The sequence below is a fragment of the Malaya genurostris genome, chromosome 2, assembly GCF_030247185.1.
Source record: "Malaya genurostris strain Urasoe2022 chromosome 2, Malgen_1.1, whole genome shotgun sequence".
NCBI classification, from domain to species: domain Eukaryota; kingdom Metazoa; phylum Arthropoda; class Insecta; order Diptera; family Culicidae; genus Malaya; species Malaya genurostris.
The window spans coordinates 205,719,035-205,739,214 of NC_080571.1; the positions used below are offsets into that span (position 1 = coordinate 205,719,035).

Genomic DNA, 20,180 nt, shown 5'->3' on the forward strand with positions numbered 1-20,180 from the left:
GGTTGATGGCTGATAACTTTTCAAAGGTTATTTAATGCAATATCAATAGTCGAGCTATTAATGTTAAGCTTGGCAAAAACTTGGAAACGCACATCTATTCCCTTGGTTTTTTAATAACTCTACTGTGATATAATTAAATTACACAGTGTTTCTTGGTCTAGCCACTAACTGAAATACGATTTTCGGATAATAATTAAACTGAACACGGCATTGTGTAAAAATTAAATTATATTTCCTTCGAAAAAGTTACCCTACTAGCTAATTACTTACAAAACGAACTAATAATAAGTAGATTCACTTACAGTAAAAAAAAATAATTTCAGTCAATATTTACAAAACTCGTTTCGATCAAAGCGCGGGAAACATTTTTTTTCATCTTCGAATTAAATATATTTTCGCTCCAGACTTTCTTCTTACGTTTGCTATTGCTTTTCATTTCCGCCGTAGCTACTGCAGCTGCTTGAGCTAGAGTTTTTTCACTAATTGGTACTGAGATGCTTGTTCTTTCCTAGTCGCTGGGTAAGAGCAGTATATTTGTTGTTTTTGTGCCTTACTGGAAAACTCCGATTCGTTAACTAACTTTTGTTAATGTTTAAGAAATTGCTTAAAACTTTTCGTTCCAACTGAACAAGTTACCGTTGTATCAACTATTTCTCCCTTTCAACCACTCAGTGCCCGGCCGTAACGAGAGTGCTGGCGACAGTAGAGTGGTGATTTTTCAACCCCACCGAGTTGTCCCCGCCCGGACCGATTAGTCCCGTATTTAGTGCAGTCCCATCAGACCGGCATCCACAGTCAGCAGATGGTGGCGGTGGTGAGTCACTGTAACTTATTTTTCTCTCTACAATTTTATAGAAACACAACTGAAGCTCAACTTTTTTTTTGCCGTCTCTCGATTCGGTATGTACAAGTTTTTAATTACTCATTTCTCGCCTAGCTCTATCCCTAGATTGGTGTTGTGTTGAAGGTAAACTTACTAACTTAAAAACGAGATTTTTCAGTGCTTAAACCTACGGAGGGAAGTAGAAGTTAAAGACGAGAACTCGAATGGAAAAGAAACGGAAAGATGTCTCGTGGAAAGCTAATTTACATTTTACAAGTTTTTAATAATCTCACGAAAGTGAGCAGTTTAGAGTGTTTAATACACTGGCAGGACGTATATTTCGCTGATGAAACGAATGCGACTTTGCATGCTGTCCTTCGTTAGTTTACAACCGGAAGGTTTCTGCTTGGCAATTTAGAAGATAAACTTCGCCACAACAGAGCATAAACTTTTGATAAGCATTAAATGGAAGTAGATACTAAACAGGCAATTAAAAGTGAGGAAATAAGGTCGTAGTTTTATTGTCATGTGTCACGCATTTGTATTTAGATTCAGGTGGAAGATTCATCAGAATTCGTTTCGTACCAAGCAACGACTGGAGCTGGTAGACGAAATGAATTGTGAATGGCACCATTTTGCCTTAATGATATAAAACCGTATTTTTTTATTATCTCATACTTTATCTAGTCGACCTTGAGGATTCATTCTCTACGACACAACATCATAGCATAACTATACACAACATATCTTCTGCTCCTAGATTGAAAGTAATCTCATCATTTCTTTTTTTTTCTTTTCGTTGTCGAGCCATTCGTACAAATTCTAAGTAAAGTAAGCACTTATTGTGTATTCACGCATCATTGTTGAGTGTCAATTATTACGAAGAATGGCACATTCGATACTGCCTGCATGCGTTGAGATTGATTTTCGTTGTCAATTGAAATAAGCTTCTTGCACTGCACCAACTTCAGGCAGTGTTTTTTTGTGTTGTATTTTTTTTATGTGATGTAGATAAATCCTTCCGAGCAACGGATCAATTCGGCACTATTTCTAAGATTGACTCGTTAAAACAGCTACATATTAAAACAAATAACTGGAGCTAATTGTATTTAGGCTTACGGTTATATTTACAATCACAGTTTGGCCACACCATCCAGCAATTGCCTCTGGAAGAAATAGGATGATGGTCATTATTATGTTAACTTCTGACATAAGTTTTTTTTTCACTTACCAGAAAGAGTTATTTGAGATCAAATAAGCCCTTTGGGCTGAAGCCGCTCGCCTAGATGATCGATACTATTTCATTAAATATAAACTCTCTATAAGCTTCTAACGAATCAATTACCCATTGCAGGTAATGTCGTTGTAAGTTACCCCCTCGTGATTATCATTCCATTAAAATTTGAACTATGTCTTATATGTGATTCCGTTGCTGATGTTTGATTTTGTTTGTCCTCTCCAGAATGTGTATTCTCTTGTCCGTTTTCGGGTTGCTTTCGATCGGTACCGATGCTCTCGCTATTTCTACACGACAATTTCGTGTATCACACGGCGGTTCCGAGAATTCGGGGTCGAATAGCCGCTTTCCAGGGCCAGGGCGTCATCGTAGCTCATCGACAAGTGCTGATTTGGGCCAGGCGATTTGACCTCGTCTTGCTCCATGTACGGATCGGGTAGACCGCTAACATCGTGGTACGGTGACTCGGCTACGAAGTCTGAAAATGGGAAAAATGGTTATTATATCATAAATCACAACTATAACATGTTCACAAGATGTGGATGAAAAGATTTTTCGCGATTTGGAGTGGTTGAAAAGTTACACGCGAAAGTAAACAGTGTATCGAAAAGCAGTTAGCAAACATTCGAAAAAGAATTACTCTAAAATGGCTTATTTTGTTCTGACAAGATATTTTTTTACATGTCAATAACAGTTGAAAAGACAAAGTTCCAAAGATAAGTTGAATTGATCTGTACACGCGAAAGAAAATTCGGCTCATTTGGTGCTCGGAAACGAGTGTCCAAAATTAGGCTAAAGTAGTATTCTCTATCACTTAACCAAAGTCAAAAGTGAGGCGTGCCAAAATGAAGGCAGTGGACCAAATTTATGTTTAACTTATAAAACAAGTAAAAAAATCTCAACTAAATACACACACTAAATCACCAACCGAACTTACCCATATGTTGGTCCATCCTCTTCTTCGGTTTGTGCACTGATGCATACGGATCGCTGCAGTAATCCTGGCGGGACGGGTTCTGGCTGTTGCGCATATTGTGATGATAGTCGTCGCCTCCGTGCTGGCTGGCCGTGGTCATCAGATGCGGGTATGGTGCATAATCGTCAACGGCTCCGTAGCCACCGTGGGTCATAGGATCGTAACCATAGTTTTGCTGCAACGGCTGGTCCATGTAGTTGTGCTGAGGTATCATGTTGGCCGAGTTCGAGGCTGCCGCCGACATTTTCAGTTGCCAGATTGAGTCCTGGGAGTTGACACTACCACCGTTGTTCGAGTTGGAATATGAGTTTTCAACATATCCCATATTGGACCCTGAATGATGAAACAAGAGTCAAATGTGTATGTTCGCCTCGTTAGCTAATCAATACTTACAATCATTTTGAGGAACTTGAGGCATCATAGCGTTCTGCTGATGATAACCGTAGTTTTGTTGACTGGCATAAAGTGCTGCATTTTGATCCATTGCTAAGTCCATCGAATGTTCGAGAGCTTTGTTTTCCAAACTGCTAGCAGAGTAGTACGGCGGAGGTGCCTGATTTTGTTGAGCTACGATCGAGGGATGAATGGAGTCAATATCATACTCTTTAGCCTTGGCAGTTTCCTTTGACTGTTTCCGCTTGCAACGGCAGAATAGGAGTAGCAACACAACGAAAATACCAGCAACAATGCAAGACACACCAATACCGATCAGAGTATGAAGTTCTACGAATGAAGCTTCTTGGATGAGGGAAGGCCCAACTGAAAATAAAAAAACAAAAGGTTACATCTAAGGAAAAAATCAATAAATCCTCAATAACTCACTGTCAGCTTCCACATATTCACCGCAATACTCGTGGTTAATCTTCAAGCACAGCTTCACACGAACCCTTGGATTCAGTTCATCTTCCAACGCCGGCAGTGGAATGTCCTCCAGTCCATTGCCGAGCGATCGACCGTTGTTTCTTCGGTTGGCAACAAAATGTTCGATTCTCGTTTCTCGGTACGTTGGTTCGTGTCCATTCACTTGCAGATCGATGGTTTCGATAATGTGCCAAGCAGCCATTGGAGTATCACCGTAGATAACCGATTCCACAATGGCAATCATCGAAAGACAGGTAGCTCCAACGTTCAGGGCGAGTACGCGAGTCTCCGGATCAAATGACGCTTGAAGAGGAATCGGTACTTTTTCCACCTTCGTAGTTGCACTGATCTCGTTCGAATGTTCGGAAACTCCCTTCGTGTTCAGTGCTTTCACCTTGAACACGTAACTCTGATGGTGATCCAGGGGAGTTATTGTGCATGGAACCTCACGTTGACAGTCGAATTCCATCCACTCGGCACCGCTGGCAGCCACTACAGCACATTCGTCCGTAACAAGACTTTCATTAGGGATTACGATCTTGCGATAAGACACAAAATATTTCGTATTGGCAAGTCCTCCGTCAAAACCAGGTGTCCATGAGAGCACCACATAGTTGGGTCCAAGTTCGACAGCTTTCAGCTTGGTGGGTTTCTCTGGAGGACCTTTCGGTTGTAGACGAATTGGCACATGAATGGTGTTCAGAGCGTTTGAAACACGACAATGATAGTCACCATAGTCCTGGTGACGCAAATTATTGATCTTCAGAATACTGGTGTAGATGTCGTTACTATCCGAGGTGGAGATTATTTCATAATGATCGTTGTTGCTGAGAGGACCATTGTTGGTGCTAAATTGCCACAGGAATTCAGGTTTGGGATAGGACTGCACTTTGCACACAACCTCTGCCATTTCTTTGATATCGTTGGCAACCTTGTTGTACTGATGAAGCACGATCGGCTCATGTTCGATCTTCAAATGCATCGTTGAGTTGGCTTTGTTGACTTCGTTCTCGTACAGACAAGTGTACTGGCCCCGATCACCCGACATAAGATCGTTATCATTAGGGCGAACTTTGCCAGCGAATCTTAGCATGCTTTGGACGGTCACCATACCATTGGGTCCCTTAACTACGTTGGTCTTAATGTCGAACATGTGCAAATCGGGTGTAATTTCGATATCGTCCTTCAACCAAGTGATCGTCGGTTCTGGTTTACCCTTGGCACTGCAAGTAACAGTAAAATCTGTCTCTCCAGCTCGGCGGATCATGTTCGATTGCAGTTTAGCCAAGAATTGCGGAGGTTGGTGCACTTCAAGCGTAGCACTAGCCATTGCTCCATTTCCGAGATCGTTTCCGGCATGGCAGTAGTATTTTCCTTCACTTTGCAGTCCTGCCTTTGGAATCAGATACTGTGAACCCTGGGCAATGACGGTGGTTGAGATCTCTCCTCCAACATCCCGATACCAACGGTACTGAGCCAATGGCCAACCAGGAGGATCAGCCTTACACATCAAACTGACACTGTTACCCACGTGTACAACTGGTTTCTCGGGGGTAATCGATGACTCTCCGGGACGATGACGAACGAGTAGAGCAATCGAAGCATTGCCCTCCCGTTCTAAAGTTTTTCCTCCAAAGGGTTTCATAATATTGATTCCTCGGCAAATGTAGGTCCCCGCATCTTCCGCTCGTACATCCCTCAAAATCAAAGTGTCACCATTTCTTCGGAATTCTAAATCACCTTCCTTCAACCACTCGATCGTCACCGGCGGTGGATTTGCCGTTACGTTACACTTGATCTGGACAGTTTCCTTTTCTTCGGCTTCCTTAGTCTTGGACTCAACATGCACGATCGGTGGATAGAGAACATTCAGGGTGATCTCGTGTTCGCCTACCTTACCGAGTCCGTTATCGGCAGAACAGGCGTATTTACCCGCATCTTGTAAGGAAACCCGATGAATCGTGTGCACCGGATGGGACGAGATGAATCGACCGTTGCGGGTCCACTGGACACGTTCCGGTTTCGGTTTGGCGTCAACGTTGCACTCTAACTTGGCAGTCTGATCACGCTCCACGCTCAACGGATTTTCCGGGCCGATGTCCACTCGGGGGAAATCTGGAAAAATAAACAGAAACAAAAAACAACCAAAATTAATGATAAGTTTCGGGTCTGTTCTCAAATTAGAACAAGAACGATAGAAATGTTGCTGAAAGTAAAGCCTTTAATTGTGTACTTTAGAAAAACTTTAAATTGAATGAAACTTGCAAAAGAAGCTAATTAGCTCCCCGTGCAGTGTTCTAATTAGGTGTTCCATTCTTGCCCACGAGGCCAGTAACAAACAGCCAACTAATTGGACGCCGGGAAAGGTCAGATTTCTTATTTGGAACTAGAAGAAAGCACGAAACGCCAACAGGATGGACCACCGATCGGAGTGCCAGACGACGGAGTGCCAATTCCCGCAAGTCATTCACGTCATTACCATCATCGTGTCGCGTCACAACAGCAGCAGCAGCAGCATCATCATCATATTTGATGTGCCTCTACCTTTCTCTATTGCGTCTTGTCCGGTAAATAGAACAAGCACGCTTTTAGAACAGTTTGGTGAAGTGATGTTTTTTTTTCTTACTTTTCTCACTGATCACCAGTCCAATCCGTATGCCTGCATGCTAGCTCAAATCATCCGGGGAGCGGCCACCGAACTTTTCGACATTGTTTTTCTTTCCCGTGGAGCCCCACTACGTCGTCTCGTTCGCGGTAAGTGAGGGTACGATGACACTTCACAAAATGAGAGCCTTCATTTTTTTTCTTCGCCCAATAAGAGCTTTTACTCCGAGACAGGAAGCGAAGAGGAAACCAAGCAAATATTTAGATTGTCCGTTAAATTAAAGTCTTGTCCAGTAAGCGCAACAACACAACAACACTGGAGGAGTACAGTAATTGAATGAGGCTTTCGCTCGCTGTGGTTTGGGGCTAGATTGCGTTCTGCGATTCCGGCCGGCATGCGGCGATGCGGGCGCACGAGTCACGTTTTGTGTCGAATAGCGAATTGTGGCTTTACAGTATTAGGGAGTGGATTATTTTTTTTTTTGATTATTTGGTTTCGGTTGGAAATTTGAAGCATTTGTTTTGAGGTTAGGTTTGTAACTGGGTAAAATTATTAGCTCCTGGTTCAACCGGAAAGCAGTGGCAAAATTCGGTTTGAAAAAAAAATAGTTCAACGCTGGGCGGTGGTTTGTTTGAGGTTAGTTCAGTTGCTCCTATTTGCTAACCGTGCTGACAATCAACCATCAACGTCCGACGAAATTTGGTTTTTGATGAAATGAAAAAAAAATCCCTAACTGTTCTATTCACCGCAGAAACAATTCAATGAACTTTGTTACTGGTTAATTCATTCGACACTAGCGCTAATCACGGACGACGGTTTCAGTCCATTAGTGAAATGGTCCCCGGTGGGGAAAATTTTTGCTATTCATGCATAGTATTTCTTTTTATTTGACAAACATACAATAGCTTGTACTTAAAGTATATCAGTATGATTGCAGTTCATTGTTCATAAATCTAACCGCAAATTCTAGGGTTAATGTTGCTAAACTAGTTTAAAAAGAAATATGAATTATATTTCTGCTTGTTTTTTCGTCCAGTTATTTTGAGATAAAGGTTGTAGTGATTCAAAGACAGAAAACCCGGTTTTAATCGATCTAATAATGATGCCTTTCTCATTCTTTTTAAAAGCTTTCTGATTTGAAATTTTAATAAAATACATGTCAAGTAATGAAATGGCCAATTTTTTTATTTGGTAGTTAATTTCTTGGCATTTTTTACAATTGTTATTTTGGAGGTCCAATTGTCTAATTGTGGTTTATTTTAGGCCGTAGCATCACTTTTACACAGAATTTTTATCCTAACAAAATTCTAATATAGTCACAACGATTTGTATTTAATAAAGTTTTTCTTACTTTTAAAAATGTTATTTGAACAAAATTATTAACTGTTATTAATTACGAAATAAGCTGACTTTTTTATATATATTTTGGTGATAATTTCATCAACTATTTCGAGTTTGTTTGTATCAGCACATAATTTCTATTCGAATGGAACAAGATGCGGCTATTGGATGATATAATGGATGAAGTTGGAGTCAGAACTAAGTCTTAATGAAATGATAAAGGGGTCTAAATAAACCTTATAAATGAATGAAATGATAAAGAAGCAAGAATAACTCGTACTGGGACATTGGATAGTCTACCTTGGGTACGCAAGGAATTTAATAGTTGAGATCTGACATCACGATACTCCACGCATGTGCAAACGACATGCTCAATATCGCGATAATCTTCGCCACAAGCACAATGATTAGTCTCGGAAAGTCCAATTCGAAGGAGATGTGCATCTAACGTGTAGTGATTGGACAAGAGTCTAGACTTCACACGAATGAAATCCCAACTCACTTCTAGTCCCCTGAACCATACCTTTGTCGATATTTTAGGAATAATTTAGTGCATCCACCGACCCAGATCAACTTTATCCCAAGAAGTTTTCCAGCTGATAAGTATTCTTTGGTTAGACGCGCTATAGAATTCGTTGAAAGCAATCGGTCGTTCATAAATTTCACCTTCAATAGCACCGCATATGACTAAAATATCGGGTCTTTCATTGCCTGGGATGGAGCAATGAGCCGGGACTCAGACTATAGTGATTTGATAATTATTATACAACATGTCGTCCAGGCACTGTTTTATTTTGCCCAAGAAGAACGGTTTATTCTTGCCAGTCATATTTGAGCGAAAAACTTCAATTGAGCTCAGACTATTAGCAGAATAATTATTAAGTAAACTTCAATCATAATGAATTCATTTTGATTTTGATTTTTCTGCCATCGGCTACAACTTGCACGGATTTTTAACCGTGTGCTATTTATTTGACATAATGGTTATTTTGTGCCTAGTACTTGTCCTTTCCATTCATATTTTGTATTAATCGACGCCTTGGTCTTCAAAATCTCGTGTTTTATTCGAAACATTGTCGGTTTTGACTATAACAATAAACTTTTACAAAAATCGTAAATAGTCTAAAAAGTTGGTCGTCTTTGACAGATATACATTTGTTGATGCTTTCAATGAACAATGAAATAACACTTGTCGCTAAGGAATATTACCAGTTGAACCTGCAATGACCTCAATCCACCAGCCGATTAATTTATCTTGTGGCTCTAATGCTAATTAATTTCAATACAACAGACAGCGAAGGGGTTAAAATAACTGTCCAATGTTCTGGCAGAGATGCCAGGTGAAATTCTGGACGTCTGCGTACTAGAAATGCTCCTATGCGAGCTTAAAATTTGAAAGTATGACGAGAATAACCAAACAAAAACCCCACAGTAATAGCCAAAGTCATTAAATTGGACGATTGTTTATATAAACTTCGAAAATTTGCAAAAAAAGTCTGCTCAATTGCAAAGTCTGCTAACAAAGGAAATTGCAAATTTACATACCAATCTGAAAACCTGGCATCTGTGGTTCTGACGCTCATTATTTCGCTATTCTACCTATTCGTGATGATTTGCCAAACAAAACTGAGTAGATACGTCACTTTACACTGCCAAACAACTTTTAGACAATAGAGTAATCCTTATTGAAATAAACAAACCTCCTAAAAAACACTCATTATAATTATGGAATTCTTCAAAATACTTTTCATTGGCTCCAAAAACGAAACAGTTTGTTTATCTAGCAACTAGCAAAACTTACAAATTAAAAAAGTTCTGAACCAAATTTAGAAGGACTTTAACTCTAAATAAAAGTTTTAAACCTTACACTTTACCCTGTAATGCCGGAACCAGCGATCGGATCCGGATAAAATTTGAAAGAAGTATATAAAACTATAGGGCCTTTCATTTAAGCCTAAGTTTGTGATAATCGGTCGAGTCATCTCTGAGAAAATGAAGTGAATTTTGGAGTATTATACCTCTATTTCCAGAACTGCCGGCACAAGGGCATACGGATCTGTATAGGAGAAATCCGCTCATTTGACCAGTAATTGACATGGCCTACAAATTCAGTTTTAGGTAGAGTTTAGAAAAAATAACGTATTTTGCATCATCACACTAAATGATGGATTCAAAATTTCAACTTGCGTCACCCTATAATTCGGACAACCTATGACACCACCAGTTCGCTTTCTCATCTCATCCAAGTCAGTCGATAAAACAAAACCGCTTACGTTCGGGACAGAAGAAACCAAGTACAGTATTGTGTAGTGAACAATAGAACGACTTAAGGAGCAAATGCATCTTGACATTAAACGTGTGCATTTACTTCAATGCAATAAGACAAATAATGTTATTTACATCCAGTTTTATAAAGAGTTGGATGCAATTCAATTCGCAAAAGACAATAACAATGTGCACTGTGTGGAGCACGAGAACATTAAGTACAACATTCCAGTAAATATGGAAGATTGTGCTATAGAAGTGCGTGTGCATGATCTTCCCTCAAGTGTCACCGATTCATATATTCGCAAAACTATGTTCCAATACGGAGAGATTCTCTCTATCGAAAAAGAAAAGTGGAAGAATTTTTTCCCCGGTATTCTAAATGGCGTACGTTTGTTACGCATGCGCTTGAGAAGGCCTATAGCTTCTTATGTGACATTCGGTCAGGATACAAGAATACCGTGCAAATCACTTGTTACCTATGACAATCAGATGGCCACATGTCAATATTGCCAAAAAGCTGTTCACTACGGTAAGCCATGTGATAAACTGGACAAGGAGACAACTACACCAAAGGTGCTTCCTTCATACCAACCCCAAGCAACCCCAGTGCACCTGTGACAGTCACCAACAACAGTGAAGCATCCCCTTCAACGAAACCATCATCATCCCCTACAGAACAAAGTACACCAGCTGCAGTTAACAACTTACCCTCCAACCAACCAGCAATTGCAAACAATGTACAACAAGACGCATCTACAGCAGCTAGCAACGAAATCAACAACAATACCACCGATGCGGCAATGAATGACGAGACGAACCGCGAACAAACTGCCCCTCAATCCTCGCAGGAGGAAAATGGACGCTCCTCTTCCCCTAGAAAAAGGGTGACAACTAGATCCAATACAAAAAAAAATATCTAAAAACTCAGCTAAATCGGCCACGTAAAGCTTGTACGCAAATAGGCCTGAATAAAATATCTTTTAAATAATATCTTTTAAATAACTTCATTTGAATCCAAGTTTATGCAAGTCGGTCCAACCGTCTCAACTAAATTAAAGATGCTTCTGGAGTCGATATCTGAGATCCGGTATAACCAAAATCAATGATTTTTATCATCAACTAATCAGACCTAAAAATTGAAGAATTTAACAGCTAGTTGAAAGTATCTCGCTCGTTTTTTCAGTGTCATCTTACGAAACACGTTCTCTAAATTGAAAATTCTTATACTTATAAATCCGTAATTCCAAAATCGGAAGACGTTTCCGGATGCAATTCAATAACCTTCCATGGGATTGTAATAGCAGGCTATGAAACCACAAGACTAATTTTTGTGAAGCGGTGTCGCCATCTCTGAGAAAATCGAGCGCATATTTTTGTTACACTTGCTTTATTTTTTAATTCTAACTAATTACGTCGGCTACTCAGTGAATTTTTTCAAACAAGTGCTTCTTGCTACTGGTCAGAGAGTAGGAGAGTGCCCTTGATTTGCAAAAACCCACTCCAAGAGTTATATTCCCAACTGTTTGTTACATGTTTCCTAGCAGAATATTTTTCGCATTCAAAATCATAAGTGTTCGACAAACATTTCCATGTAACTAGACGTAATTCGAAAAATATTATCTCATTATAAAAATATGATTAAAACTATATATTTCATGTTTCAAAAGTAGAGAAATAAGTCGGAAAGCAGAGCTAAGTGTATAGACATGAGCAGTAATTTGTGCCATTACATGAAGAAGGTTATTCAACGCGAAAAATTGCTTCTAAATTGCAATATTTCTACAAATACAGTAATGAGAATATTACAAAGGAAGATGGATGTTTGAACGTTTCATTAACATTGCAAAGTGGACCGAAACTTTTGCCCGGTAGTGCACATTTAGTGATCTCGGGGAAAAGTCAAATGGTGTAGAACTTTCGGCCTTCCGGACCTCGGATCCAAAGTTTACTTTCACAGTGATTGCATAGCCTTTCTCGTAGTCTTTATGAGAAAAGCCAAAATATAACTGAATCGAGATAACTTTCCTGCCAAATACTAGAAATGATAAAAAATTGCGCTGCCAAATGATCCATAATTTAAAATGAAAGATTCTCACAAGCTTACTTTTGTGTAGTTCAGAACAAGACCATTTCTAGATGGGTAAATCCACCACAGACAATCGTTATTGACTTTAAAAGCGTGTAAAATTCGATCGTTGGCTCGAGAAATTGCAATTTTGCCTTTCGAGCAAATGCGACACAATCTGGAGGAGGTGTGTAAGATATAATTGAACAGAAGTACAGGTGCAATTCACATTAAATTTTTCTATGAGTGCGAGACAGTTCAATTCGCAACTATCAATAACAACATAGCATATGAGAACTGCATCATATGCATGCTGCATATGAGAACGTTGAATACCTACCGGTGTGCGTGGTGGATGATGTAATATCAAGGCTGCTTTTATCGCAAGCAAAAATTCTAGCGAGTTTGTTTGTTCTATCCTGACTATACGTAACAAATGTTGAACTATGATAATCATACGACTGAACCTTCAAAACAAGTACACTGGCTTCGAAATCTAATTCTAAAAAATCAACAACATTTTGAAAAACATTAATTGTATCTCAATTAAACAGTCATTCACTACTCCTTATTAGTTCATCGTTGGCATCTTCAACTATAATATAATCGATATGTAATTATCACAACTTTTACTCGCACGAGCAACATTCTAGCAACATGCAAAGCTGGTCTCTATGAAAAATTTCTTTTTGCATATTAGCTCAAGAGGGAGAAGAAATACAGATGAGGATTCATACTGTACGTTATTCAAGTGTAAGTTAAATCTCAATTTCATCGATTGATCTTGCCTCACTCCAATTTGTACTGAATTGTGCAGTTGCATATTTCCTACATGCAGTTACACCAGTAGTCATATAATCTGATAGAAGGATCGATAAAAACAATGTACAATTTATTTTAGACAGAAAGTTTGTTTAACCACACAGGTTCATTTATATCACTAGATGCTGAGCCTACAGATTTTTGCTTCGATTGCTGTCAGACAATTTTTGGCTATCCGTTTTGCCTGGGACATGTGTTTATTGAAGATTGATTGTAGCATACAAAACGACCCGATAAAAACAGCAAAGCTATCAAAAAAGCGAAATCTGTGCAGTTGAAGTGATTCTGAATGATTTTAAATACTGACAAATGTCACAGAAACGAGATAACTGCAAAATCCTATCACTAATTGAATTGTCATTGAGAGTAAACGCTCGAGCAAAGATATCGGCAGCTGAAATAAGATTGCTAGTCAAGTAAAAATGAAGATTTTTAAAATCAATGTATAGAAGTTTCTGTAAATAAAACAAAGTTCTTGCAGCTCTCCTGGCCGAGCGACTGAAATCAGCGATCTGGTCTTACCAGCTTGTTATCGTATGCTAAACTTCCGAACAGGAAGGATTCTTGTTGGTTTTGTTCACATACTTAGATTAAAGCACACCCTGTCAGCTTGGAGCGAAATCAATCTTCAGCTTAGCAACGCCATCGCACGGCATCACATTCAACATATCATGTCAATTGTATGGGTCCGCAGTGTTGCTATTTGGCGCGTACGAATTTGACATTTCTCTCCCCTACTTCTATGTACGAGATTCGATGGGGACTCACCTGAGGGCGCCATGCTCGCAAAAAAGGATGTTGCCAATGATTTGTTCGGGAAATGTGAGAGCTGGATATCTTGTTAATATGATGTCTTTGATTAAAGTGAAAGATATTGATATATTCTTTGTTTTAACATTCAAGTGTCAATGTTAATTTAACAGGAAATTTTTAAGTAATGTGTGTTTATGAAAATGGTTCCGTAATGCAAAAGGCGGTACTAATGAATAGACAAAGTTTTTTTAACAAAAATCTGATAAAAATTCTTCTTCTTTTTCTTCATTTTCTGGACGTATATCATTTACTGCTTGTAGGGTTCGGTAGAATCAAATTCAGAGTACTGTTTACACAGAATTCCTCGAATCTGTATTAAACATAAAATTATATATTTTAACAGGAAAACATAAATCAAAATACTTGAATATTGCATTGAATTAACTGTACAAATTTGTCTTTTTTATGCTCGAATATGTCGGTCTCAGACGATGTAAATTTACAACAATTTTTTCTAGGGTCGAAAACATGGTTCAGACCAAGAGATGCAAAAACATGATTGTAGGGAACCGTGTGTATATTCAAAAATGTGAAAAATATTTACCGTTTCATTACGAGAACCGTGTAGAAAAAACCTTCATGTATTATAATGCGTCAATTACTCTGGACAGCTGGCAACCGACAATGTTTAAAAGTTCGAATATCTTTATTCTACTAGAGCAACGTAACAGAAATAACGGTGCACGTGCATTGAGTTAATGTAGTCACTGTTCGAATCTAAAATTCGAATTACCTCAGTGTATCGCATATAGTTAAAACTATAGACTCTCACAGTAACAGACTGACGAATGCTGATTTCTATAGTATAGAAATTTGACGGTTCATTTGGCTTTCTAGAAAGTATTCGCCGGTTTGTTACAATGAGAGTTTTGTAGTATTAATTGTGAGTTGACTCATCCTGTCCCCACTTCCCTCCTATATCTCTTCCGTAAAAGTTACCTGACAATGAATTTGTAGATCGTATACTTCCAGGGAAGGTAACTTAAGCGAGGAAACTTGTTGATCCGGTCTTCAATCCATTTACCACCACGTGCAATACCTCGCGCATGCTTGATTTCGTAACAGTTTTCAACTTGTTATAGTATTCGGCGGAGTTTACAATGTTCAATTATTATAAATATCAGTACATGTCACGAGTATCTTCCCAATTATTGGCATGCAATTAGTTTTCAAATGTTATTTAGGTGCATTTATCGGAGTTACTTATGGAACCGTGCTTATTACTATTCTATGACACTGTTACACCAGAATTTCCCCATAACATAAAAAACGTTCCAGCCTCAGTGATGGCCTCATCATTCGAATTTTCATTTTAACAAGCTTCTTTTTGAAATGTGAGAACAAGAAATAATCGATGGGGACTGAATTTAGTGAATATGGTGGATGTGGAAGCAATTCAACTTTCATTTCATGGAATTTAAGCCCTCGTAACGCTAACTTGTTTTTGATCAGCTGCGCGAAAACGCGACACCCACTTTGCCAACATTTTTGTCATATTAAAGTGCTCATGCGAAATTGTAGATAAACTTCCATTCGATATCTTTACGAAGTCTGCTGTACCATGAACTTCACTTTTCGATATTCCATGACATTAGAATTAACTTTTGAGACAATTTTTGTAACAACGGCCTCTTATGGACGATCAGAGCGTGTTGTATAATCAGCATACCAGTCAATGGTGGTTGATTTGCTTCGAACAGAACCCTAATCATTCTTGTCCAGCCATTTCGTTGCGTGCACAGTATTTTTTTAATAAAAAACCGTGTTTTATCATCACACAAATCATCAAAGTAGTGTCATTGAAAGCACGATAACTAGCACACCAGGGATGCAAGGTAATTTTTTCAAAAATCTGTGCTCAAAACAAAAACCTGTCTGTGAAAATCTGTGATTAATTCCAGAATCTGTGAAAATTTGTGATCATTTCCAGAAATCTGTTAAAATCTTTGCCATTTCAAAAATCTGTGCAGAAAGTTGAAAATGTGTGAAACACAGATTAATCTGTGAACCTGGCATCCCTGTAGCACACTAGTGAACAGAATATCATACAATTTTGACATATCTCGGTTGATTTTTCATTAGAGCGTATAAGCAAGTGACAGTTTCTCTTTAATCACTCTCTCTTTCGATTATTGTGATATGATTAAAACAGATTTTCTTTGATATCACTATTCTGTTTGAAAGTCGAAAGTTTCGGGTATCATTTTATGTATAGAGTTGAGTGATAAACGTGGAAACCGCTTAATAATCAATAGAAGAGAAAGTAAACGAAGAGAAACTGTCACTTGCTTATACGCCCTTTTGAAAAATTAACCGAGATATGACATCTGAGGTATGCACGCTGAAAAATAGTTACTCAATAATGAGTAGGATCTCACTCATCTACAGAAAAACTGGAACAACTCTAATTTAGATTAACTCCACAGTAACTCAAATTTGAATTTTTCCACTGGAAACGATGTTTGGGTAAAATCTACTTATTTACTGAGTAATGCCTTATTTGTACATGAGCCCAAAATTGACCAATTAGTACTTAAATTTCAAGAGAAATTTTATTAATTGACATATATCAAATTTGCGTAAAAATTGCTCTTTTTCTGAGTATATTAAATTCAAATATTAAGTAATTGACACTCAATACTTAAAATAACCCTACTGTGTTTATTTGTTATTCCATTTACAATTGATTTCTAACTTCGAGACATCAGGTATCAACCAGACACTTATGCCTCATAAATGACACACTTGTGCGTATTCGTTTCCATTCTAAAGCACAATACTGAGCCCTCCTGGACACAACATCTGCGTCGATGGCACAACCAAGAGCACAATTTATCATTCCGATTTTTGCAGACACAAAACCGTTTGAGTTAAGCGACTCACCCCTGGAGCAGATACAGATGAATAGCTAAATAAAAATGTGCGATCCCACTAACAAAAAAAATGGCGCCTGTTGCTACAAATAGTCTGATGTTTAGTCTGATCTCTCGAATAGGAACCTAAAAACGAGTTCTTACGTTAAACTCAAATTTAGAGTAAGAGTTACCTATTATCATTGATGGTGACTACTCAATTTTTGACGTTTCCATGTATCATTTGAAAATGAGTAACTAGTACTCAAACTCTGAGTAACTTTTCATAAGCATGTGTTTCTATCGAACTCTAGAGGAAGTTTGAATTAGTGACGCCATCTGTCTGTCAGACCAGGGACTTATTGGCCTACGTGTTGGTAACTTTTCTGATATTTTTTGGGCAATGAGTGCAAATGTGTGGTTGGTGCACTTGCAGCATTACGTAGAAGTTAGGTAAAAATGCGAGTATCGTAATCACTCTAGCACCAGTAGAAATTCGTTGAATGTGATGTGCTTCGGATGGCCATAGTATCTCAAATAAAAGAAAGCAAGTGATTTAGTTCTAAATACCGTTCAGTAAGGTTGCAGTAAACATTTGGTAAAATATTGAAAACGGAATAATGCCCTGCGAAAATGTTCGATATGGGTGTAACAATGATGAAATGTTCAAGTCACTGAGAGATTGTTATTAACTAACACGGCGAGCTACTCCAGTTTCCCATTCTTTCTACGAGCACCGCAATACCGTATGCTATCGAAACGTGCGTTTTGCCCGCGAAGAACTAATTGTTTTTTCACCCTTTTTCGCACCAGTACCAGGTACATCCCACCAGACGCCAAACGGCATCTGTCCCAGCGAATACAGCGTAATGAATCGGGTGATGTACCGTCGCATCACGCGCCTTAACTCGTTGCGCAACCGTCGATCCCATTGTAACGAACCGCCACCGGAGATACGTACGTCGGCAAGCCACAATTACGTACGTATGCCCTTTTGCGAGCTAATCCGATCTGGCCTATTGTGTGAGGAACACGAGGTGAGATGTACGAGAAACAACTGCGAAGAAAGATGAGAAATCGTGCAATCAAAGCATAATCCTCCAACAATCACTCGCTTAATTTAATTCAATCTGCCATGAAAAGACTGGTGGATCCACTGATTCCATGGCGGGCGGTGGTGTCAACGGGCGAGGTGAGGTAGACGGTTTACGGTTCAGCCTCCCGGTCGATTCGACGAGTGTGGACTAAATTAAAAATGTCCCGACCAACAACAAAACAATAGAACAGAATTGAAATCAAATCAATTATATGTCTAAAACTCCAGGCTCGTTAAAATTTCAATTTCCACTTATTAGAACGAACCGGGAATCGAAGAAATAACTGGCAACTGTTTCAATTACCGGGTTGCGTTTTCTTTTCCACGTTTCCGAGTCGGTGATGGAGGTGGTGGCGCTTTAGATCTTTCTTCACTGGAGTGGATTTTCTTTAAATAAGAAAATCAGTGCCGGAGCTACTGAGCTCAAATTAATTACATGCATCTAGCATAAATTATGTGAAGATTAAAGGTTATCACTGCTATCATGGTACGATTTGTGATACAAGGGAAAAAGTTACGAGTTACTAGTGAGAAGATCACAAATCAGCGGGCCAAGCAGTGGAGAAAGCTGCAAAGACAGTAACTGTCGGGTGTGGTGGTGTCAAGGTTAAGGCGTTGTGATTGTGATACAGTATTTTAGCTTTAGCTTTAGTAAAATTTCAAAGTTCTATTCCATCGAAATATGCGAATATACAACAGACTAACCGAAGAAGATATTCGGCTACATTGTTGATCTCGTAAGTTCCGCCTTATTGAATATAAACGTATGGGACTCAAGTATTTAAAGAGGGCCGTTTCACACAACTAGCGTATGTGTTAGTTCAATTCACAACGTGGTCAGTTCGAAAGGTCGAGACTGAAAGCCGGACACAATCTCAAAAACTATTGGTAAGTTGGGCAATTTGGATGCTTTGCTGCCCAAAAACGACAATGTTTACTGTAAGTGCATGTAACTTTTCCAATTACAATCGATTTTAGAAAAAAAAGTTTCATTTTTGTAACAATTTTTAATCTTGTAACAGATCCCTTTATTCTACAGAATAATTGAAATTATATGAGTTCCCCATTGCAATCTGTGTAAAATCGTTATCGTCATCCTAAGAAAGGTTCAAATAATGAAACTTAGATGGCGCGTTAGGTAAAATTAGTTCTGCGGTAGATTGCCAATAACTTCCGTTCGTTCTCAATTGAATAGGAATTTGGTTTGAAAAGAAGTTCGAAGTAGTACACTCAAATAAAAATTCACGTTCGATTCACTTGAAAAATCACGTAATATGGTTTCAAATGTCAAATTGAATATTTTACGTGACGAAAATGAATGTTATACGAACATCTCTAAAAATGAATAGAGTCATCACATAAGGTTTACGTGAATTGACCAAACATCAAACAATTTACGTGAATTTCCAATGTGAAAAACTCGATTTTGAAAATTGCGAACAGTGGCCCTCAAAGTGTAAGTAGTATAAATATTTGCGAGAAAGATTATCTAATTACAATTTTTTGCTACATCGAATGGACCATTCCAGTATGAAAGTTTCCATGTGTTCGACTGGACCGAGTGCCTGCGTAAGTCCGGAAATGTGCCCGCTCCTGCCTCAAACAGGCCGTTGGTCCATCGAAAAACGAGTTCAAAATCGGTATGAAGCTAGAGACACTGGACCCATACAATGCGACCTAAACCTGCATCGGTAGTGTTGTGGGAGTTCTCGGATCTCGACTTCGGCTTCGGTTGGATGGCAGTGACAACAAAACGATTTCTGGAGGCTTGTCGATTCGAGATCCCACGGTGTTATTATTTGTTTTTTATTTTCAGCCGAAGTGTAATTGTATTGTTCATTGAAAGCATCAACAAATGTATATCTGTCAAAGACGATCAACTTTTTAGGGTGGACTATTTACGATTTTTTGTAATAGTTTATTTTTATAGTCAAAATCGACAATGTTTCGAATAAATCACGAGGTTTTGAAGACCAAGGCGTCGATTAATACACAATATGAATGGAAAGGACAAATACTAGGCACAAAATAACCATTATGTCAAATAAATAGCACACGGTTAAAAATCCGTGCAAGTTGTAGCCAATGGCAGATCTCATGCGCATTATCAAAATGAATTCATTATGATTGAAGTTTACTTAATAATTATTCTGCTAATAGTCTGAGCTCAATTGAAGTTTTTCGCTCAAATATGACTGGCAAGAATAAACCGTTCTTCTTGGGCAAAATAAAGTAGTGCCTGGACGACATGCTGTATAATAATTATCAACTATAGTCTGAGTCCCGGCTCATTGCTCCATCCCAGGCAATGAAAGAGCCGATATTTTAGTCATATGTGCTGCTATTGAAGGTGAAATTTATGAACGACCGATTGCTTTCAACGAATTCTATAGCGCGTCTCATCAAAGAACACTTATCAGC

General features: G+C 38.7%; 1 protein-coding gene across 3 annotated transcripts in view; it reads right to left on the reverse strand.

The window, feature by feature from the left end:
- Nucleotides 1–210: 210 nt before the first annotated feature.
- The window catches only part of LOC131427208 (hemicentin-1-like), a 224,203-nt gene continuing 204,233 nt past the window's right edge, over nucleotides 211–20,180 (reverse strand). For all 3 annotated transcript variants that reach the window (XM_058590197.1, XM_058590194.1, XM_058590196.1), the window contains 5 exons: nucleotides 3,859–6,012; nucleotides 3,430–3,795; nucleotides 2,998–3,369; nucleotides 2,055–2,538; nucleotides 211–1,989 (listed from right to left, as the gene is read on the reverse strand). In XM_058590197.1, the coding sequence (XP_058446180.1) occupies nucleotides 2,348–2,538; nucleotides 2,998–3,369; nucleotides 3,430–3,795; nucleotides 3,859–6,012 (3,083 nt within the window). In that variant the 3' untranslated portion in view covers nucleotides 211–1,989; nucleotides 2,055–2,347. The remainder of the gene's footprint in view (nucleotides 1,990–2,054; nucleotides 2,539–2,997; nucleotides 3,370–3,429; nucleotides 3,796–3,858; nucleotides 6,013–20,180) is intronic.